This window comes from Leucoraja erinacea, chromosome 8 (genome assembly GCF_028641065.1).
Source record: "Leucoraja erinacea ecotype New England chromosome 8, Leri_hhj_1, whole genome shotgun sequence".
Taxonomy (NCBI): domain Eukaryota; kingdom Metazoa; phylum Chordata; class Chondrichthyes; order Rajiformes; family Rajidae; genus Leucoraja; species Leucoraja erinaceus.
The window spans coordinates 70,944,425-70,967,983 of record NC_073384.1 but is presented as its reverse complement, the minus strand read 5'-3'; the positions used below and the strand labels follow the sequence as shown (position 1 = coordinate 70,967,983).

At 44.6% G+C, this 23,559-nt stretch overlaps 1 protein-coding gene across 1 annotated transcript in view; it reads left to right on the top strand.

The window, feature by feature from the left end:
* utrn (utrophin) overlaps positions 1–23,559 on the top strand; it is a 382,291-nt gene that overhangs the window by 12,044 nt on the left and 346,688 nt on the right. The window contains 1 exon segment of the mRNA XM_055639965.1: positions 12,983–13,189. Within this exon segment, the coding sequence (XP_055495940.1) occupies positions 13,105–13,189 (85 nt within the window). The 5' untranslated portion in view covers positions 12,983–13,104.

The following is a 23,559-nucleotide window of genomic DNA, read 5'->3' as shown; positions in this document are numbered from 1 at the left end:
TTTGATCGATGAATAGATGGGGGAAAAATGCGCATTTGCCCATTGCAATTTGGTGGGTATCAAAGTGGTCTGACTTCCCAGTGATTTGATAACAAAGAAAACGGAAGGAAAATTATTTTTTGTCAAGTTCTCCCCATTTAATAAGGTCACTGCAGTGGTCACATTTATTTCTCCTTTTTTTGTAAATTGTTTTAGTCTTTGATTTGAACTCTAAAGTGGCAGGATTTAGTTTTTGTGATAGTTATAATAATAATAATAATAATAAATTTTATTTATGGGCGCCTTTCAAGAGTCTCAAGGACACCTTACAAAAAATTAGCAGGTAGAGGAAAAACATGTAAGGGGAATGAAATAAATAGTAGAGACATGACTAGTACACAAAGTAAAGACAGAATACAATTCAAAACACAATATGAGGCAATTAATGCACAGATGAAAAGGGAGGGGGACGTGGGGCTAAGGATAGGCAGAGGTGAAGAGATGGGTCTTGAGGCGGGGCTGGAAGATGGTGAGGGACACGGAATTGCGGATAAGTTGGGGAAGGGAGTTCCAGAACCTGGGAGCTGCCCTGGAGAAGGCTCTGTCCCCAAAACTGCGGAGGTTGGACTTGTGGATGGAGAGGAGACCGGCTGATGTGGATCTGAGGGACCGTGAGGGTTGGTAGGGGGAAGAGGAGGTCAGTGAGATATGGGGGGGGCCAGATGGTGGAGGGCTTTGTAGGTGAGGATCAGGATTTTGTAGGTAATCCATTGGGAGATGGGAAGCCAGTGAAGTTGTTTGAGGGTTGGAGTGATGTGATGCCAGGATTTGGTGTGGGTGATGAGTCGGGCGGTTGCGTTATGGACCAGTTGCAGTCGGTTGATGTAGGTGGAGCTGATGCCAAGGAGAAGTAAGTTGCAATAGTCCAGTCGGGAGGAGATGAAGGCATGGATGAGTCTTTCAGCAGCGGGAGGTGTGAGAGAGGGTCTTAGTTTGGCTATGTTGCGGAGATGAAAGAAGGAGGTTTTAATGACATGGTGGATGTGAGGCTCAAGGGAGAGGATGGAATCAAAGATCACGCCAAGGTTGCGGGCCTGGGGAGATGGGGAGACAATGGTGCTGTCGATGGTGAGAGTGGGGTTATTGATTTTGCTGAGTGTGGCTTTGGAGCCTATGAGGAGGAATTCTGTCTTATCGCTGTTGAGTTTGAGGAAGTTATGTTGCATCCAGGTTTTTATAGCTGACAAACAGGAGTTGATATGGGAGAGGGGGGAGGGGGGGTTGTGGGGGGATTTGGTGCCGAGGTAGATCTGGGTGTCATCGGCGTAACAATGGAAGTCCAGGTTGAAGTGGCGGAGTATCTGACCAAGGGGGAGGATGTAGATGATGAAGAGGAGGGGGCCGAGTACGGAGCCTTGGGGAACGCCTTGAGTGACTGTGGCTGTAGCAGAGGTGTGGTTATGGAGAGCGATGAAGTGTATGTACAACTTGATGGTTCAATGACATGATGATCAGCTGAGTTGTAAAAATTGTTTACCGTTGCAATCGAATAGGGCGAATCAATTCTTTCACATGTACTTCCTGGAGGTACTGCCATGTATTAGAACACTGAACAGTACAGTGTTTAAGAAGGAGCTGCAGATGCTGGAAAATCGAAGGTAGACAAAAATGCTGGTGAAACTCAGCGGGTGCAGCAGCATCTATGGAGCGAAGGAAATAGGCAACGTTTCGGGCCGCTGAGTTTTTCCAGCATTTTTGTCTACCACAGAACACTACAGCACAGGAACTGGCATTTCAGCCCCCACAATGTTTGTGCTGAACATGCCTAGCTGAACTGATCTCATCTGCTGGCACATGATTCATATCCCTCTATTCCCTGCATTTCCACGTATCCATTACAAAAGCCTCTTAAACACGGTATCGTAGCTGTCGCCCACCACCCCTCCCCGGCAATCTGTCCTAGCCCCCACCACCCACCGTGTGTAAAATAAAACTTGCTCTGCACATCTCCATTAATCTTTTCCCACTCATCTTATAGCTCTGTCCACAAGTGTTGGACATGTACAATATGGGGAAAAAGGTTCTGACTGTCTACCCTATCTATGCCAGTCTCGCTGAGTTCAGCTTTTTGTGTCTATCTTTGGTGTAAACCAGCATCTGCAGTTCCTTCCTATACATAATTTTATATACTACTAGACCAAGTGTGGACCCGTTAGGACCGCTCCACCAACGCAATATTCCACCAAACTGCGCAAGCGTGGCTGCCGCGTTCAAAGTTGTGCCGTTGTCGGCCAAAATTAAGTCAAAGTTAATAAATTGAAGAGAGGACACGTGGAGACGTTTGTAAAATAGAAGGAAACTTACCAGCGGAGCCGTTGAGAGGCCAGGCAAGTACAGGCGAAAGGGAAAAAAGATGGCGGTCTGAAAATCTAGAAAGGCCCCAACTGCACAGGCGGGGCTGAGGGGTTCCGTTGTGACGTCAGAGATCACTGATGTGAGGCGCAGGGGAATCCTCCCACAATTTAAAAGTTTTAAATACCCGTGGAGCCGTTGGGCCCCCGTTGTGAGGTCAGGCAAGCACACACATTTTTTTAATTTTTTTTAAATGGCTATTTAAAAAAAAAAGAAGAAATTTGTCTTCCCATTGTGACGTTGAACGTGGCTGACGGGCAGGGCAAGTGGAAAAGTGGTTTGAAAAGTGTTTTTTGTAAAGTTTAAAATGGCAATAACTTGTAAAATGTAACGTCAACCTGAACAAAACCTCCATCTCCCCGGCCGTTTAGTGCCCCAACTTCCGACCCCACTCCTGACTCGCAAGGTGCACCAGTGAATCACTCTCACCTGTTGCTTTTAACCTGCACCCTGCTCGAACACCACCACCTGCTTCTCCCATCGCTCTGTCCAGTCGGCCTCTTTCCACTCCTTTTGCCGACATACATCACCTTGGAAGTGACAACAGGTGAAAGTGGAGGGTGCCCCACAGTTTTAAAGTGAAACGTCTATTTATGCTCTTCGATGATGAGAACATACAAGCCATGGTTAGCAAGTTGGATAAGAACGTAAATGGCATGGTTAGCAAGTTTGCAGATGACACAAAAGTAGGTGGGATAGTTGATTGTCAAGATGGTTGTCAAAAATTGCAGCAGGGTCTTTATCGGTTGGTCAGGTGGGTCGAGGAATGGTTGATGGACCTTAATACAGAGAAATGTGAGGTGTTGCATTTTATGAGCACTAACATGGGCAGAACCTACACAGTGAACGGTAGGGCTCTGGGGAGTGTTGTAGAGCAGAGGGATCTAGGAGTGCAGGTACATAGTGCGTTGAAAGTGGCATCACGGGTAGATAGGGTAGTCGGAAAGGCTTTTGGCACATCAGTCAGACCATTAAGTATAGAAGTGTTTAAGAGGAAACTGCAGATGCTGGAGAATCGAAGGTTACACAAAAAAGCTGGAGAAACTCAGCGGGTGCAGCAGCATCTATGGAGCGAAGGAAATAGGCAACGTTTCGGGCCGAAACCCTTCTTCAGACTAGTATAGAAGTTGGGAGGTTATTTTGCAGTTGTATAAGACGTTGGACATTTAGAGTTGTGTTCAGTTTTGGGCACAATGTTATAGGAAAGATGTTGTCAAGCTGGAAAGCATGCCGAGAGGATTTACGAGGGTGTTGCCAGGGTTCGAGAGTCTGAGCTATAGGGAGAGGTTGTGCAGGCAAGGACTCTATTTCTTGGAGCGCAGGATCTTATAGTGGTGTATAAAATCATGAGAGGAATAAAGTGGTTAGATAAACTGTCTCTTGTCCAGAGTAGGGGAATTGAGAACCAGAGGACATGGGTGAGAAGAGAAAATTTTAATAGGAATCTGAGGGGTAACATTTTCACGCAAAGGGTGGTAGGTGTTTGGAACGAGCTGCTGGAGGAGGTAGTTGAGGCAGGTACTATCATAACGTTTAAGAAATATTTAGACAGGTACATGCATAGGACAGGTTTAGAAGGATATTGACCAACTGCAGCCAAGTGGGACTAGTGTAGATGGGACATGTTGGCCTGTGTGGGCAAGTTGGGCCGAAGGGCCTGATTCCAAGGTGCAAGACTGACTCTATAACACAAAATTAAGCTGACTTAATCAGTCTCGGGAAGGGCTCCGATGTCGTCTCTCCCTGTTCTCCAAAGATCCTGACCTGCTGAATTACTCCAGCACCTTTGTTTCCTTTTATCTATTAACCATCATCTGCCGTCATCAGCAATAACGGACAACACTTCCTCTGCTTTGGTCCATTTACAGTGAAGAGGGGGAGGGAGGGGAGTCTGTCTACCCTACGACAAAAGGGGGAGGAGTTGTTAGTTTAGACAAGAATGGATAAAAGGGCGCAAAGTGCTGGTTTAGTTTAGAGATACCGCGCAAAACATCTGTTATCCTTGGTTTTGAAAACTACTGCTTATGTTTTTCCCCCAATGAGACAATGAAATTCACCGGTCTCCACCCTACGACAACCTCCGACCTCCTGCCAACCCACTACCAGGCACCTACGACACAAGAATTCTTGCTGCTCTCCATGGCGGCTTCATTCTGGTCGCCGCTAATTTTTCAACATGTTGAAAAATTTGCGGTGAACATAATGAGGCCGCGTTGTTCCCAGAATGCGGGAACTCCTCATTACATTGAAGGCGATTCCCCGGCAACCAACCGTGAACATGTGGCGACTGCCAAAGTGGGGCAGGCCCGTTAGGCAGAAACTCTACCACTGCGCCACCATGCAAGTCAGGATCCCTGGAGAACATGGATGGGTGACATCCGGACCTGTCCTCAGACTGATTCAGTCGGCTGAGTTACTCCAGCACTTTGTGTTGCTTTACTTTAAAACAAGGCACAGTTACCCTGGGGCTCCCTCCCCTCTCATCTGCTGTTGTTTCCAAGGTGGAGTAAGTATGTTATCGACTCTGGGGGAGAAGGAGGAGGCACTGTGGGGAAGAGGAGGAGAAAAAGAGCACTTTTTGACCACCGATGTTAGACTCATTGGCCTGTAGTTCTCAGGCTTTCCCTGCAGCCCTTAAATAGAGCCACAACCTTTGCCACTCTCCAGTTCTCTGGCACCTCACACATATTTATAAATCTCAGCCAAGGCACTTGCAATTTCCTCTTGAGCTTCCCACAGTGTCTTGTGATTTAGCTCTTCAGACCCGAGAAATTTACCTTCAATACGCGTTAGGACCTTCAGCACCTTCTTGACCGTAATACTGACTCTCAAGCTCTCAAGACACTTCCATTGACGACCCCAAGTTCCCTGGTCCTCGTGACTTTACCCACGGTAAAAACAGAGGATAAATAAATGATCATTGAGGACTTTGCCCGTCTCATGTGGATTCATAGAGTTGAACACTTTGATTTCCTAAATGATATATAAAAAAATAATTTTCAAGGGGTACCGGGATGGAGGGGATGGTTGACAAGTGGGAGTTAATGTTTGTCTATTGCTTTACAATTGTTTACTTATGTTTGGTTACTTCATATATGAAGTTTGTATGTGTATAATAGTTGTATGTATATATATGTCTGTAGGTATTATGGGAAATTGCCTGGGGTAGTATTATTATTATTTATTAATTGATTTTTAAATATGGTAGAAGTGTTGGGGGAAAAGGGGTGAGATTTAATAAGTTATTCTTCTTCTCACTCCTTTTCGAGCTTGTACAGACACAGAGTTGGACATTGGAAATTTGCTTTTTGTTCTTTTCATTGCTTGTAAATATTGATTGTAATGTCCAATTGTTTGATAATTTCGATTTTGTTACTATTAATGTCATTAATGTCTTGTTCAAAATAAATAAAATAAGTAAATAAATAAAATTCTTAGTAGTTATTTTCTCTCTCTGGTTACCTTTTCCCTCTTAATGTACTTATAAAATCTCTTGGGATAATTCTTAATATTATCTGCCAGGGCTATCTCCTGTTCCATTTTTGCCCTATGATTATCTTTAAAAAAATGTTTTTTTAGCATGTTAATTTCCCGAAACGCCTCCAGGGACACCGTTCATCCAGCAGCCTATACCAGCCTCCTTATTCTTGACCAGAATCAATTGCCCTCATCATCCAAGCTTCCTTGCACTGACATGCCTTGCTCTTCACTTTAACAGGAACATGCATGTCCTGGACTCTTCTCGGCACACTTTTAAAACGGACAAAGACAGAACAGTCCACTTTCCAGATGTTCCTTTTCCTTCAAACAACCTGCTCTAACGACCTTGAGCAAGTTCTTGTCTAAAACCTTCAAAGCCTCAATTTAGATTTTTATAGCAGGGGCCCAGCCAGTCCCTGTCCATAATTATCTAAAAGAGTGGTCGCTGGTCCCAAAAGACTCGAGCACGAACACTTCATCCACTTTCCCATCCCAAATTCCTAAAACTAATTCAAGTGTTGCCCCCTCCCATGTAGGGCCCTCTGCATATTGCCTGAGGAAACTTTCCTGAACGCGTTTGACAAATTCTTCCCCGTCTAAACCTTTCGCACAGCGACCGTTCGAGTCAATATTGGGGAAAGTTGAAATTCCATACCATGATAATTTTATTAGTGCTGTACAGCCTGAGTATAGACTGGGACATACTCACGGCAGGAATGACTCGAGGCAGAATTTTTTAGGTGCAACTGATGAAGCTGAATTTTAGTAAAAAATATAAGAAGATATTAAATTGGCTTTTGGGCTAGCTTACAGCTTATATTTAGTCTCAAATTAGGCTTGCCTCAGGTTGCGGTGTGTGTGAGATAATAAATCCTATAACATTGTCTCCCAAGTGACAGGCAGAGGAGAAGCTATAGAGATAGCTGGTCAAATCTTTAAAGTGAGATGCCATAAACCAAATGACCAATGTTTATGGGGGAGGATGCAATAAAGCAGATGGCCTATGTTTATGAGGGACCAAGTGACAAAGAAGATATACAATGTTTTTAGTATATCTTGTACCATGTAAAAAAAAGGTTTGATGTGATGCATTCTGTGGAAACCTTTTCCAGTACTTCTGACCATGACTAATGTCTGTGGAATGTGATAAGGGGACAAAAAAACCTATTTAAAGCAATGTAATTCTGTTGTTCAGAGAAGGTGGCTGAGGACAGTCAAGTGTCTGTGTTGGTCACTTGACTGGAGTTCTCCCTCCCTTCCATCGGCCAATGTTAAGTAAAGTTTTGAACTGGTCTACCAAACAGTTTGTGTGGTGTCTGTTTATTAAGAAGCGAACCTGGTTTAGTAGTTAAAATAAGTAGCTTTTTCACAACCAAGGAGGTTTCTTAAAAGAGTATGTGGATAGTCGGAATCCAGGAGGGACATATTGGACCTTGTATTAGGAAACGAGCTTAGATAGCCGACTGATGTTGTGGTTGAAGAAGAATTTGGAGATTGTGATCGCAACTCTTAATTTTTAAGATTGTTTTGCAGGGGGCAAGTCTGGATGTAGGGGGAAGGTACTTAATTGAGGCAAGGCAGATTACAACGGCACTAGGCGGCAGCTCAGAAAAGTAGATTGGGATCTCTTGTTATTCAGCAAGTCAACAGAGGACTTGTGGCACTCGTTTACAGGCCGGCTCATCAAAGTGCAGGGTCAGCAAGTTCTGGTAAGGTGGAGGGATAAGGACAGCAAGGTAAAAGAACCATGGATGACCAAGGAGGTGGTCAACTTGGCCAGGAAGTTAAAGGAAGGCTATGTCAGGTTTAAGAAAGTGGCATCAGAGGAATGAGGAATAAAAAGCGAGTAGGAAAGATAGACACAAAATGTTGGAGTAACTCAGTGGGACAGTCCGCATCTCTGGAGAGAAGGAGTGGGTGATATTTTGCATCGAGACCCTTCTTTAGGTTCAAAGAACTCAAGCAGGCGATTAGAAGGAGCCATGCAATGTCATTTTAGAGTCAGATTTAGGAAAATCCCAAGGCTTTTTCTGTGTACTTCAAAAATAAGAGGGTGACCAGGGAGAAGGTAAGACCACTCAAAAACAAAGGAGGGAATCTATGTTTGGAGCAAGAGGATGTAGGTGAAATACTAAACAAGTACTTTGCATCTATATTCACTGAGGAGAAGGACTTTGAAGACAGCAAGGTCAGTGTGGAGAACACAAATATGCCAGGGCAGTTTGAGATCGAGAAGGAGGTGATGCTGAGACTCTTGAAGAGCATTAATGTGGATAAGTCCCCAGAGCCTGATGGTCCAAAAATCTTGCTTCCTGTCCCCTGCATCAACTCCTCAGCCATGCATTCACCCACCGGTCCCAACCTATTGTTACCCTCACTAGCACGTGACACTGGTAGTAATCCAGAGATGAACACCCTCCAGGTCCTGCATTTTAACAGTTTGCATAACTCCCTATATTCGCTCCGCAGGACCTTATCCCTTTTCTTACCAATGTCATTTGTGCCGATGTGCATGACTGCCTCTGGCTGCTCTGCCTCCCCTGTGAGAATGTTCTGTAGCTGCTCTGAAGACGTCTGGGTCCCTGGTACCAGGGAGGCAACCTGCCCCACTTTGCCTCGGAACTAGACCCAGTGCCACAGATAATAAGGGCCACCGCTGCTCTCCCCTGAACGGCCATCCCACGACGGCATCCAACGTGGTTTACCTGTGTAGCAGGGAAATGGCCACAGTGGTTACCTGAACTCCCTTCCCACACCCTTTCCTGGTGGCCACCAATTTTCCGCTGCAAGATGTACTGCCCTTGCCCTTTTAAAACACATCATTGATAATGGACTACATTAGTTCTTCCGTCTGATTTTCTCGACCAACAAATCATCTTAGCTCCAACCACTTTTTTTTTTTAAAGCTCTTGAACCTAGATATGTCACAGTGGATTGTTAACCCTAGATATGTCACAGTGGTTTCAACAATTTTATAACTCCCTTCATTCACCCTTTTATGGTGGTCGCCTATTTATTTGCTATAATCTCACTATTAATACTTAGACACAGGAACCTTTGACCTTGGTGCTCAAGTTTCCTCTTCTTTGTTGAAGTATTATTACTTATTCTGTAACTTATGAATGGCAATGTCTTTTCTTTTTGCACTATTGTTCTACTGGGTGATCCTGTAAATTCAGATTTTTGTTTTTTCCAATGCTTACATTGCAGAGTATATTTTAGAGCATGGGTGTGACCTCAAATTTGAATCGTCCTTTACAGAAGTGAAAGTTGGGATGTTAACTTTTGAAGATGGTCTTGGTGTGAAACGCAAGGAAGGACATCCTTGTGATTGAGGCAGTGCAGCGTAGGAAGGGCATCCTTGTGATTGAGGCAGTGCAGCGTAGGTTCACGAGATTGATCCCTGGGATGGTGGGACTGTCATATGAGGAAAGATTGAAAAGACTAGGCTTGTATTCACTGGAGTTTAGAAGGATGAGGGGTATATCATTAGATTATTTAATGACCACACAGTCAAGCTGGTGGAATTCAGGTTCAGTACAGGATGTTATACAATAGGCTGATAGGCTGATTCCCGTCAAACATAACATAAAAACACAACAACATACAGTATACAGTACATGCACAAGGTGGCTATGTGATGTTGTCATAGAGTGTTCAGAATTCGAATTGCATGTGGATAGAAACTGTTTTTAAATCGTGTTGTTTTGGCGGGCAGTGAGCTGTAGCGCCTTCCTGACGGCAGCAGGTGGAAAATGTGGTGAGCTGGGTGGGAGGGATCAGAAATGATTTTCTTCACCCTTGACACGGACCGTTTGAGATTGAGTGATTCTATTGATGGGAGGGGAGTGCTGATGATTTTGGATGCTTTGTTGACAATGCGCTGTAGTTTATTACGGGAGTGAGTGTCTAAACTGCTGTACCAGACTGTTATTGATGAAGTGAGCATGCTTTGGATGATGGCTGTGTAAAATCGGATTAGGAGATGTTTCCTCACTCTGAACTTCTTGAGCTGGGGGAGAAAGAAAAGTCTTTGGTTGGCTTTTTTATAAATGATCTGAATTGATTTTCCATTTGAGGTTATTGCTTATATGAGTGCCAAGAAATTTGAATGAGTCAGTGGTGGATATGGGTTCGCCTGAGATAAGTAGGGGGGTCTTGGGTTGTGCCTTACGTCTGAGATCAATGATAAGTTTGTGTGTTTTTGTTGTGTTGAGTAGGAGGTTATTATCTGTGCACCAAGTGACTGCTTTGTGTGTTTGAGTGCGGTATTCTGTTTCGTTGTTGTTCGAGATGAGACCTATGATGGTTGTGTCATCTGCGTGTATATATATATTTTAGAAACATATAAAATTATAAAAGGACTGGACATGCTAGATGCAGGAAAAATGTTCCCAATGTTGGGTGAGTCCAGAACCAGGGGTCGCAGTCTTAGAATAAAGGGGAGGCCATTTAAGACTGAGGTGGGAAAAAAACCTTTTCACCCAGAGAGTTGTGAATTTGTGGAATTCCCTACCACAGAGGGCAGTGGAGGCCAAGTCGCTGGATGGATTTAAGAGAGAGTTAGATAGAGCTCTAGGGGCTAGTGGAGTCGAGGGATATGGGGAGAAGGCAGGCACGTGTTATTGATAGGGGACGATCAACCATGATCACAATGAATGACGGTGCTGGCTCGAAGTGCCGAATGGCCTCCTCCTGCACCTATTTTCTATGTTTTTATGAACATAGGCCTTTGGTGACGGTTCAAGTTGCCATCGGCATGGTCAATCTTGCAGCTGTCAATCCTTGAGTTGGGAGGTCATGTTGCAGTTGTATAAGACATTGATGAGGCCCCATTTAGAGTATTGTGCTCAGTTCTGGGCACCATGTCATAGGAAAGCTGTTTTCGAGCTGGAAAGGGTGCAGAGAAGATTTACGAGGATGTTGACTGGACTAGAGGGTATGAGCTGCAGGGAGAAGTTGAGTAGGCTGGGACTCTATTCCTTAAGGTCCTGTCCCACAGGCTATTTTCTTAGGCGACTGCCGGTGACTCGGCTATCGCCGCATGGTCACCGACCGGGGTGTTGCCTGTATGGTTGTGAGTAGTCTACACACAGAGTTGTGAGTGTGGAATTCTCTGCCTCAGAGGGCGGTATTTGCCTCTGTACTCCACAATTTGAGCTTTGTAATGGAAAACAACACATGTGGTTAAAGTGCACATTGTCAGATTTTATTAAAGGCCATTTTTATACATTTTGGTTTTACCATATAGAAATTACAGCTGTGTTAATACATAGTCCCCCCCCCATTTCAGGGCACCATAATGTTTGGGACACAGCAATGTCATGTAAATGAAAGTAGTCGTGTTTAGTATTTTGTTGCATATCCTTTGCATGCAATGACTGCTTGAAGTCTGCGATTCATGGACATCACCAGTTGCTGGGTGTCTTCTCTGGTGATGCTCTGCCAGGCCTGTATTGCAGCCATCTTTAGCTTATGCTTGTTTTGGGAGCTAGTCCCCTTCAGTTTTCTCTTCAGCATATAAAAGGCATGGTCAATTGGGTTCAGATCGGGTGATTGACTTGGCCACTCAAGAATTGACCATTTTTTTTAGCTTTGAAAAACTCCTTTGTTGCTTTAGCAGTATGTTTGGGATCATTGTCTTGCTGTAGAATGAACTGCCGGCCAATGAGTTTTGAGGCATTTGTTTGAACTTGAGCAGATATGATGTGTCTATACACTATACAGATTACATTATGCTACTACTATCAGCAGTTGTATCATCAATGAAGATAAGTGAGCCAGTATCTTCAGCAGCCATACATGCCCAGGCAATAACACCCCCACCACCGTGTTTCACAGATGAGGTGGTATGCTTTGGATCTTGAGCAGTTCCTTCCCTCCTCCATACTTTGCTCTTGCCATCACTCAGATATAAGTTAATCTTTGTCTCGTGTGTCCACAAGACCTTTTCTCCAGAACTGTGGTTGTTTTTTTTAAGTGCATCTTGGCAAACTGTAACTTGGCCATCCAATGTTTGCGGCTAACCATTGCTTTGCATCTTGCAGTGTAGCCTCTGTATTTCTGTTCATGAAATCTTCTGCAGCCAGATGTTTGGGGATTTTTCTTTATTATAGAGAGAATTCTTCTGTCATCAGCTGTGGAGATCTTCCTTGACCTGTCAGTCCCTTTGCGTTTAGTAAGCTCACCAGTGCTCTCTTTCTTCTTAATGATGTTTCAAACAGTTAATTATGGTAAGCATATAGTTTGGCTGATGTCTATAGCAGTTTTATTCTTGTTTCTCAGTCTCACAATGGCTTCATTGACTTTCATTGGCACAACTTTGGTCCTTATGTTAATAAACAGCAATAAAAGTTTCCAAAGGTGATGGAAAGACTAGGTGCTGAGAGCTCTTTTTTACCTGCATTAAGGAGGCAATTAAACATACCTGAGCAATTACAAACACCTGTGAAGCCATGTGTCCCAAACATTTTGGTGCGCTGACATGGAGGGACTATGTATAAATACAGCTGTAGTTTCTACAAGGTGAAACCAAAATGTATAAAAGTGGTCCTTTAATAAAATCTGACAATGTGCACTTTAACCACATGTGATTTTTTTTCTATTAGAAATCTCAAATTGTGGAGTATAGAGGCAAATAAATAAATGATGGGTCTGTCTCAAACATTATGGAGGGCACTGTATGAATATGACAAAATGGCATTGTTTTTTCCACTGTACCTTTCAGCTTGTCCTGGGAGAGTTCTGTCTCCACCCCACACCACTATTGCTTTTTTTTTTTACCATTTGCATACAATTGTGCAAAAACAAATTTTAAAAATTGAGTCAAATGGCAACTATTTTAAAAGCGATTTATTTATCAATGTGCCTGATGACATATTGAAGTTACGAGTACTTTTTAAATGTATGTTATATTGAATAGTACATGTTTATATTGAATGGTACATCCAAAGACGTACATGTTTTGTTGACGAGTCAGTATAATTGAAGGGATATAACTCCAAATGCATGAAGTATATACATTTGTAATCACTGTAATGGTAGATTTTCATTGTTTACCAAAATGGCATGTTCCGTGGTGTAACACTATGTATTTCTCCTAATCGTTCAGCTGTTGAAGAATTTACCCGAAGCGCAAACGTAACCGATGCATAAAGAAAGTTGGAAGAAGTCGATGTGAAGATTGACATTTTTCGGACCCATCTGTGGGTATCGGCTGCGTCAGCGTTTATTATGGCCAAGGTTGCTGGTGGCGGAGGAAGTGCTGACCACACAAGTCCTGTAAATGAGTTTGGTGATATCATCAGATGGAGATCAGGTATGTGTGTATGACATGGCGTCTTGCTACTATTACTGACATGCTTTCATCTTTCTAACGTGTGCATTTGCTAACGATTTGAATTGATTGAGACCAGTTATTCTGTTTCTTGTACATAGAAACATAGAAAATAGGTGCAGGAGGAAGCCATTCGGCCCTTCTAGCCAGCACCGACATTCATTGTAATCATGGCTGATCGTCCCCTATCAATAACCCGTGCCTGCCTTCTCCACATATCTCTTGATTCCACTAGCCCCTAGAGCTCTATCTAACTCTCTCTTAAATCCATCCAGTGACGGCCTCCACTGCCCTCTGTGGCAGGGAATTCCACAAATTCACAACACTCTGGGTGAAAAAGGTTTTTTCTCACCTCAGTCTTAAATGACCTCTCCTATATTCTAAGACTGTGGCCCCTGGTTCTGGACTCACCCAACATTGGGAACATTTTTCCTGCATCTAGCTTGTACAGTCCTTTTATAATTTTATATGTTTCTATAAGATCCCCCTCATCCTTCTAAACTCCAGTGAATACAAGCCTAGCCTTTTCAATCTTTCCTCATATGACAGTCCCGCCATCCCAGGGATCAATCTCGTGAACCTACACTGCACTGCCTCAATCATAAGGATGTCCTTCCTCAAATTAGGGGACCAAAACTGTACACAATCCTCCAGATGTGGCCTCACCAGAGCACTATACAGCTGCAGAAGAACTTCTTTACTCCTATACATCTTCTGTTTAGCTTGCCAACCGCATTTAGATTTCAAGTCATCCTCGGCATCTACTGATGGATTTGTGCCAAAAGTCTCCAAGGAAAGTTTCAAAGTGAGCAGCTCGGCATCCAATCAATATTGAACATTCACGAATGCACGATATAATGCCCTTGCCCTTATAAAACACATGATTGATAATAGACTACATTAGTTTTTCCATCTGACTCTCTTGACCAACAAATCATCTTGGCTCCAACCACTTCTTTCAAAGCTCTTCATTTGTCAACCCTAGTTATGTCACAGTGGTTTCAACAATTTTTATAACCAGTGCTGTCCCTGTGGTATATATTGTAAGGGCAAGAGCACTATATTGGATACCCTTGGATATTCTATATTGAGTAGGTGCTGATCAGCTAAGTTTGAAACTTTCCTTGAAGACTTTATGTTCATAAGTGATAGGAGCAGAATTAGGCCACTCGGCCCATCAAGTCTACTCCACCATTCAACCATGACTGATCTCTCTATCCCTCTCAACCCCATTCTCCTGTCTTCACCCCACAACCCCTGATACCCGTGCTAATCAAGAATCTATCTATCTCTGCCTTAGTCACCACCAGTCAAATCTTCCCATCTCCACCCCTTTCCACTTTCCGCAGAGACCGTTCCCTCCGCAACTACCTGGTTAGTACCCCTTCCCACCCAAACCGCCCCCAGGTACCTTCCTCTGCAACTGCAGGAGATGCAACACTTGTCTATACCTCCTTCCTCGACAGTCCTTTTAGGTGAAGAAGCAGAGGTTCACGTGCACCTCCAGCCTCATCTACTGTGTGTGCTGGTTGAGGTGTGGATTCCTATATATTGGCGAGACCATGCACAGATCGCTCAGTTCACCTTGGCCTACATACTCTCCCGGTTGCTAAACACATTAATCCCCCTCCCATTCCCACACTGACCTTTCTGCCCTGGGCCTCCACTGTCACAGAGGCCAAACGCAAATTGGAGGAACAGCACCTCAAATTTTGCTTGGCCAGCTTACAACCCAGCGATATTAATATTGATTTCTCTAAATTCAAGTAACCCTTGCATCCCCTCTTCGTCCCTCCCCCATCCTGGTGGTCCATCTAGCTTTACTGTCTTTCTGCTTAGTTTCACTTGTATCCACTCATTATCACCTTTTCCACAGCCAAAAATATACCTTTCAGGATCCATCTTCCCTTCATCATTATTGCTGTCTTGGATTTGTCCTTTTCATACCTTCCAGAGTGGCCTTCCATGCGGAACCTTGTTGAATGCTTTGCTGAAGTCCATATATACAACATCTACAGCTCTGCCCTCATCGACCTATTTGCTAAGGTCTTCAAAAAGCTCAATCAGACCTGTGAGACGTAACGTCCCACTCACAAACTCTTGCTGACTATCCCTAATACCTGTATTACCTGTATCCTAAATACCTGTATATTCTATCCCTCAGAATACTTAGTAACATTCCAAATACAGCTGTTAATCTCACTGGCCTATAGTTCCCAGCATTTTCCTTGCTGCCCTTCTTGAACAGAGGCTCAGTGAGACTCTCTCACTCTGAAGCATGCATGAGACTCTCTGAGATTCTCTCTGTCTCTCTCTCTGTCTCTCTCTCTCTGTCTCTCTCTCTGTCTCTCTCTCTCTCTCTCTCTCTCTCTCTCTCTCTCTCTCTCTCTCTCTCTCTCTCTCTCTCTCTCTCTCTCTCTCTCTCTCTCTCTCTCTCTCTCTCTCTCTCTCTCTCTCTCTCTCTCTCTCTCTCTCTCTCTCTCTCTCTCTCTCTCTCTCTCTCTCTCTCTCTGTCTCTCTCTCTCTCTCTCTCTCTCTCTCTCTCTCTCTCTCTCTCTCTCTGTCTCTCTCTCTCTCTCTCTCTCTCTCTCTCTCTCTCTCTCTCTCTCTCTCTCTCTCTCTCTCAATTCAATTTAAAAACTTTATTGGCATGATAAAAAAACATTGTTATATTGCCAAAGTATAAAACATGACATACATATTTGAAATGCATAAGTATAAATACAAGTATACAGTGTATGGATAGTCATATGTCCCTGAAAACAAAAAAACTTGCAATAGGTCCGATAGCCCTTTATAAATGATTGCTACAATACAGTCATGAACAATGTAGCTCTAATACAGCAGTACAACACAATAGCAAGTTTAGCAATTCAATATTAATTTCTTAGTGTTAGTTAATGTCGATTAGTGTGTGCGTATATATGTGCATGTTGGTCATTCACCGCTTCTCAGGTTGTGGCATGCTGTTACGTATTGTGCACCAAGATGTGCCGTATTTCCTTCGCCAAGGATTATTCTTAGTTTTGATGTATCATCTAGTTCTTTAAAGTCGGGGGTTGCCACACTGAGTTTGTCAAAGTATGCTTTCCTTGTTTTGTCAAATTTATTGCATTTTAGGAGGAAGTGCACCTCTGTTTCAACCTCATCTGTCAAACAGTGGCCGCATATTCTGTTTACTCTTGGTTGCCAGAATCTCTTCTGTCTTCCTTTTTCGACTGCCAAATAGTGGTCACTTAACCTGTATTTGGTGAGGGTCTGTCTCTGCTTTATTGTCTCTAACAGTTGAGAGATGGTCTGCCAATTTATCATCTCTTTTTAGGGCACGGTAACATTCTAATCTGCTTTGGCTTTTGGTTTCTTTATCCCAATGTTCCAAATACGTTTCTTTACATTGTTTGGTAATTTGGTTCACTCTAACTGGTGATTGGGGGTCAGTGGTGTAAAATGAGGGTAGAAGCAATAGGTAGCAAGGTGAAAAGTAAAAGTGGCAGGCAGTCAAATCCAGGGCAAAAATCAAAAAGGGCCACTTTTCAACATAATTGTATGAGTGTTGTAAAAACAAGCCTGAAGGCTTTGTATTTTAATGCAAGGAGCATTCGTAATAAGGTGGATGAGTTGAATGTGCTGATAGTTATTAATGAATATGATATATAGTTGGGATCATGGAGACATGGTTCCAGGGTGACCAAGGCTGGGAGCTGAACATCCAGGGATATTCAATATTCAGGAGGGATAGACAGAAAGGAAAAGGAGGTGGGGTAGCGTTGCTGGTTAGAGAGGAGATTAACGCAATAGAAAGGATGTGGAATCGATATGGGTAGAGCTGCAAAACACTAAGGGGCAGAAAACGCTAGTGGGAGTGGTGTACCGGCCACCTAACAGTAGTAGTGGAGTTATGGATGGCATCAAACAGGAAATTAGAAACGCGTGCAACAAAGGTAAAACAGTTATAATGGGTGACTTCTTACAATGGGTGAATACATAATACATATAGATTGGGTGAATCAAATTGGCAGGGGTGCTGAGGAAGAGGATTTCTTGGAATGTATGCGGGATCGTTTTCTAAACCAACATGTAGAAGATCCAACGAGAAAGCAGGCTATTCTAGACTGGGTATTGAGTAATGAGGAAGGGTTAGTTAGCAGTCTTGTTGTGCGTACCCCCTTGGGCAAGAGTGACCATAATATGGTGAGTTCTTCAATAGGATGGAGAGTGACATTGTTAATTCAGAAACAAGGGTCCTGAACTTAAAGAAAGGTGACTTTGAGGGCATGGGACGTGAATTGGCCAAGATAGACTGGCAAATGATTCTTAAAGGGTTGATGGTGGATATGCAATGGAAGGCATTTAAATACTGCATGGATGAACTGCAACAAGTGTTCATCCCAGTTTGGCAAAATAATAAATCAGGGAAGGTAGTTCATCCGTGGATAACAAGGGAAATCAGGGATAGTATCAAAACAAAAGATGAAGCGTACAAATTAACCAGAACAAGCAGCCTACCAGAGGACTGGGAGAAATTCAGGGTCCAGCAGAGGAGGACAAAAGGCTTAATTAGGAAAGGGAAAATAGATTATGAAAGAAAACTGGCAGGGAACATAAAAACTGACTGCAAAAGTTTTTATAGATATGTGAAGAGGAAAAGATTAGTTAAAACAAATGTAGGTCCCTTGCAGTCAGAAACAGGCGAATTGATCATGGGGAACAAGGACATGGCAGACCAATTGAATAACTACTTTGGTTCTGTCTTCACTAAGGAAGACATAAACAATCTGCCGGAAATAGCAAGGGACCCCGGGTTAAATGAGATGGAGGAATTGAGTGAAATCCAGGTTAGCCGGGAAGTGGTGTTAGATAAATTGAATGGATTAAAGGCCGATGAATCCCCAGGGCCAGATAAGTTGCATCCCAGAGTACTTAAGGAAGTAGCCGCAGAAGTAGTGGATGCATTAGTGATAATTTTTCAAAACTCTTTAGATTCTGGAGTAGTTCCTGAGGATTGGAGGGTAGCTAATATAACCGCAGGGAGGGAGAGAGAAAACGGGGAATTACAGACCAGTTAGTCTAACATCGGTGGTAGGGGAAATACTGGAGTCAGTAATTAAAGATGGGATAGCAGCACATTTGGAAAGTGGTGAATTCATTGGACAAAGTCAGCATGGATTTATGAAAGGTAAATCATGTCTGACGAATCTTATAGAATTTTTCGAGGATGTAACTAGTAGAGTGGATAAGGGAGAACCAATGGATGTGTTATATCTGGACTTTCAGAAGGCTTTCGACAAGGTCCCAACATAAGAGATTAGTATACAAACTTAAAGCACATGGTGTTGGGGGTTCAGTATTGATGTGGATAGAGAACTGGCTGGCAGACAGGAAGCAAAGAGTGGGAGTAAACGGGTCCTTTTCAGAATGGCAGGCAGTGACTAGTGGGGTACCGCAAGGCTCAGTGCTGGGACCCCAGCTATTTACAATATATACTAGACCAAGTGCAGACCCGTTGGGTCTGTTCCCCCAACGTGCGGTTGGGTGTGGGTGGGGGGGGAGGCGGCATGCAGCGTCACACACTAACTATCCCCCGCCTCCCCCCCCCCCGCACTCACGCTAATTACCCCCCTTGATATTATATTAATATGCTCCTTTTACCCCATAACCACCCTATCTACTGACGCATAGCCCCCAACTTGCAGTCACATCTAGAGAGGTTGGGGGGGGGGGGGGGGGAGAGAGTGAGGGCAGAGAGAGACAGAGAGACAGAGACACAGAGAGAGGGGCAAGAGGGATAGGGGGGGTGGAGAGGGAGGGTAAGAGGGAGGGTTGGTGAGGGGGAAAAGGTGTGGGAGGAGGGGAGAGAGTGAGTGAGGGGGAGAGAGGTGGGGGGTGAGGGGGAGAGGAGAGGAGGGGGGGAGGGTGGAGGGTAGGGGGTGTGGAGGGGAGGGGGTTTTAGGGAGGGAGGAAGGGTGGGGGAGGGAGGGGATGGGGAGAGAGGGAAGACGGGGGAGAGAGAGAGGGTGTGCTGAGAGGGTGGGTGAGATGTAGGGGAGAGGGAGGGAGGGTGGAGGGAGGGGGTAGGGTTGTGTGGAGGGGAGGGGGGGTTTAGGGGAGGGACGGTGGGGGAGGGGGGGATGGGAGGAAAAAGAGGGGAGGGGGGGAGGAGGGGGGGGAGAGGAGAGAGGGAGGAGAGGGAGGAGAGGAGAGGGAGGGGGAGAGGGGAGAGAGAGAGAGAGAGAGAGAGAGAGAGAGAGAGAGAGAGGAGGGGAGAGGGGGAGAGAGAGAGAAAGAGTGAGGGATAGGTAGAGAGAGAGAGAGAGAGTGCCTTTTTAATTCAACCCAAACAAACATTTGCAGGCAGTGCTTTTTTACTTCAAACTAACTATATTTTCATTTTCAAACCAAATTAAGGGTACTCACAGTGCTGTAGACATTTGTTCAGTGTCATTCAGAGCTCAGAGTGACAGAGACTAATTTGACAGAGCTCCAGCTTGCAGAGACTAATTGAGGCACACCACTTCCTGGTTTTATAGTCCCTTCCCCTGCCTCAAGCGGGGGCAGCAGAGAGAATGGGGAATTTAGTAAAAACATTAATATCTCTGAGCGAGGTGGCCAAAAATGACGGCCGTAGGTAGCGGCGTTCTCTCGGAAATCGCAGCACAGATCGCCGAAACCGGTCAAGAACAGAGTTTTAGTAATATAGATTAATGATCTGGATGAGGGAATTGAATGCAACATCTCCAAATTTGCAATGACATGAAGCTGGGTGCAGTGTTAGCTGTGAGGAGGATGCTAGGAGGCTGCAAGGTGACTTGGATAGGTTGGGCGAGTGGGCAAATGCATGGCAGATGCAGTATAATGTGGATAAGTGATGTTATCCACTTTGGTGGCAAAAACAGGAAAGTGGACCATTATCTGAATGGTGACCGATTAGGAAAAGGGGAGATGCAACGAGACCTGGGTGTCATGGTACACCAGTCATTGAAAGTAGGAAGGTACACAGAAATGCTGGAGAAACTCAGCTGGTGCAGCAGCATCTATGGAGCCGAAACCCTTCTTCAGACTGATGGGGGCTGGGGGGGAGGAGGAAGGAAAAAGGGAGGAGGAGGAGCCCGAGGGCGGGGGGATGGGAGGAGACAGCTCGAGGGTTAAGGAAGGGGAGGAGACAGCAAGGGCTAGCAAAATTGGGAGAATTCAATGTTCATGCCACCGGAGGAAAGCAACTCGGGCGGAATATGAGGTGCAGTTCCTCCAATTTCCGGTGTTGCTCACTCTGGCAATGGAGGAGACCCAGGACAGAGAGGTCGGATTGGGAATGGGAGGGGGTGTTGAAGTGCTGAGCCACCGGTAGTTCAGGTAGGTTATTGCGGACTGAGCGGAGGTGTTCGGCGAAACGATCGCCCAACCTCCGCTTAGTCTCACCGATGTAAATCAGCTGACATCTAGAGCAGCGGATGCAGTAGATGAGGAAGAAGGGTTTCGGCCCGAAACGTCGCCTATTTCCTTCGCTCCATAGATGCTGCTGCACCCGCTGAGTTTCTCCAGCATTTCTGTGTACCTTAGATCTTCCAGCATCTGCAGTTCCTTCTTGAACACATTGAAAGTAGGAATGCAGGTGCAGCAGGCAGTGAAGAAAGCAAATGGTATGCTAGCATTCATTGTAAAAGGATTTGAGTATAAGAGCAGGGAGGTTCTACTGCAGTTGTACAGGGTCTTGGTGAGACCACGCCTGGAGTATTGTGTACAGTTTTGGTCTTCTAATCTGAGGAAAGACATTCTTGCCATAGAAGGATTACAGAGAAGGTTCACCAGACTGATTCCTGGGATGGCAGGACTTTCATATGAAGAAAGACTGGATAGACTCGGCTTATACATGCTGGAATTCAGAAGATTGAGGGGGGATCTTATAGAAACTTACAAAATTCTTAAGAGGTTGGACAGGCTAGATGCAGGAAGGTTAATCCCGATGTTGGGGAAGTCCAGAACTAGGGGGTCACATTTTAAGGATAAGAGGGAAGTCTTTTAGGACCGAGATGAGAAAATCATTTTTTACACAGAGAGTGGTGAATCTGTGGAATTCTCTGCCACAGAAGGTAGTTGAGGCCAGTTCATTGGCTATACTTAAGAGGGAGTTAGATGTGGCCCTTGTGGCTAAAGGGATCAGGGGGTATGTAGAGAAGGCAGGTACTATATACTGAGTTGGATGATCAGCCATGATCATATCGAATGGCGGTGCTGGCTCGAAGGGCCGAATGGCCTACTCCTGCACCTATTTTCTATGTTTCTAAGTATTGATCTGAGGCCGGTCAGGGTTTAACTGGATAGGGTTTAACTGAATAGGGGTAGTTAGTCTCAGTACCAACTGACACAGGGAACTCTTTTCTGGGTTCCCCTCTTGTGTTTGAAGGGCTTTAAACTGGAGGGTATCTGGGGGGCTAGATTTAAGGTGATCCCAAAAATTTAGTGCTCTTTTCTGGATATTTATTATCAGTGGGTATCTGCCTAATTCCGCCCTACATGCGTTTGTTGGTGTTTTCCTTTGGATACAGAGGATTTTCCGACAAAATCCTGCACGTAGGGCCTCCGTTGTATGTTTTTCCCATTTACTATAACTATGGTGACTGAACGGACCCCATACTTCACTACCATATAGCGCAATAGGCTGGATTACACTGTCAAATATTTTAAGCCAGATTTTAATTTAAATTTGGATGTTGTAGAATCTTCTTTTTATTGCATACAGAGCTCTTCAAGCTTTCTCTTTTAGTGCATTCACTGCCATATTGAAGCTCCCTGATGCTGAAACAGTTAGACCAAGGTAAAAAAAAACTCTCCCTCTCCCTCTCCCTCCCCCTCTCCCTCTCCCTCTCTCCCTCTCCCCCCCCCTCTCCTTCCCCCTCTCCCCTCCCCCCCCCCCCCTCCCCCCCCCCCCCCCCCCCCCCCCTCCCCCTCCCCCTCCCCCTCCCTCCCCCTCCCCCTCTCCCTGGGAGGTATCCATTTGGAATGGTTTGTAACTGGAATAAAATCCAAAAGTCATTAGTTGAACAACAGCAAATGGTTGCACTTGGAAGTATAGTTGCAAGTCATTATGCCCTCCCGGCATGCTGCCCAACCTGAGTTAATCCAGCACTGTCCTTTTTTGTGAACTTTCATTGGCCTTCCCTTTTTTCTAATGGTAGAACTGAGATTGAATTTGTTGATAAACTGAAAACATTGAAATGTTGATTTCAATAGGGTGTGTGTGGAGTGCTGTTGGATCATAAGAACTCTTGTAATACTTCAAAGGTCAGAGTTCGATGCAGGATTAAAATGATTGCTATTTGGAAACTCAAGACTGTGCAGTCAACTGTACTAAGCCTGTTATTAATTTGCAATTCATTCATATTTATGCTGATAAATAGTGAAAGTCCATTTCAGATTTTTGGAATTTATTTTGCAAGGAAGCATGTTTTTGTTCAGTGTTGATGCCGTACAAAAAAATTGTGGCGGCTTTGTAAATGAGGAAAATGCCTTTCTATCTGCAGAGCAAGACAAATGTTGTGTTGGCCATCATTTAGTTTGAATGGAAATAAATGATAAGCGGCCATAAGAGGGCAAGCTAGAAGCCGGCAAGTTTGCAAATGATTGCACAGACTGGCATCAAGTTTCACATTTTTAGCTAATGCATTGTCAGTGGAGTAAAGTTGTTGAAGGTGAATTTCACTTTTTCCGAATTTCAGTTTTGAAATCCTTGTCAATACACTCCGAAGGAAGAAATGGAGCATGTAGAAGAATTGAGTAGAGCAACTACTCGTGGAAAAAAAAAATGTTTTTATGCCTGGCTGTGGCAGCTTTGACAGTCCGGAGTCGCCTTCCAGAGGGAAGTGATTCAAAGAGTTTGTGGCCAGGGTGAGAGGGGTCAGAGATGATCTTGCCCGCTCGCTTCCTGGCCCTTGCAGTGTACAGTTCGTCAATGGAGGGAAGGTTGCAGCCAATAACCTTCTCAGCTGATCGGACGATTCGCTGCAGCCTCCAGGTGTCGTGCTTGGTGGCTGAGCCAAACCAGACCATGATGGAGAAGGCGAGGACAGACTCTACGATGGTCGTGTACTATTGGACCATCATTGCCTGTGGCAGATTGTGCTTCGCCTGGATCTTCTCCGAGATCTCTGGTTTCCTCCCACACTGCAAAGACGAACAGGTTTGTAGGTTAATTGGCTAGGTGTAAATGTAAGTTGTCCCTAGTGTGTGCGGATAGTGCTAACATGCGGGGATCGCTGGTCAGCGTGGAACTGGTGGGCCGAAGGTCCTGTTTCCATGCTGTATCTCTAAACTAAACTCCAAGAAGAATGAAATGAGGGGTCGGGCAACAATGGGTC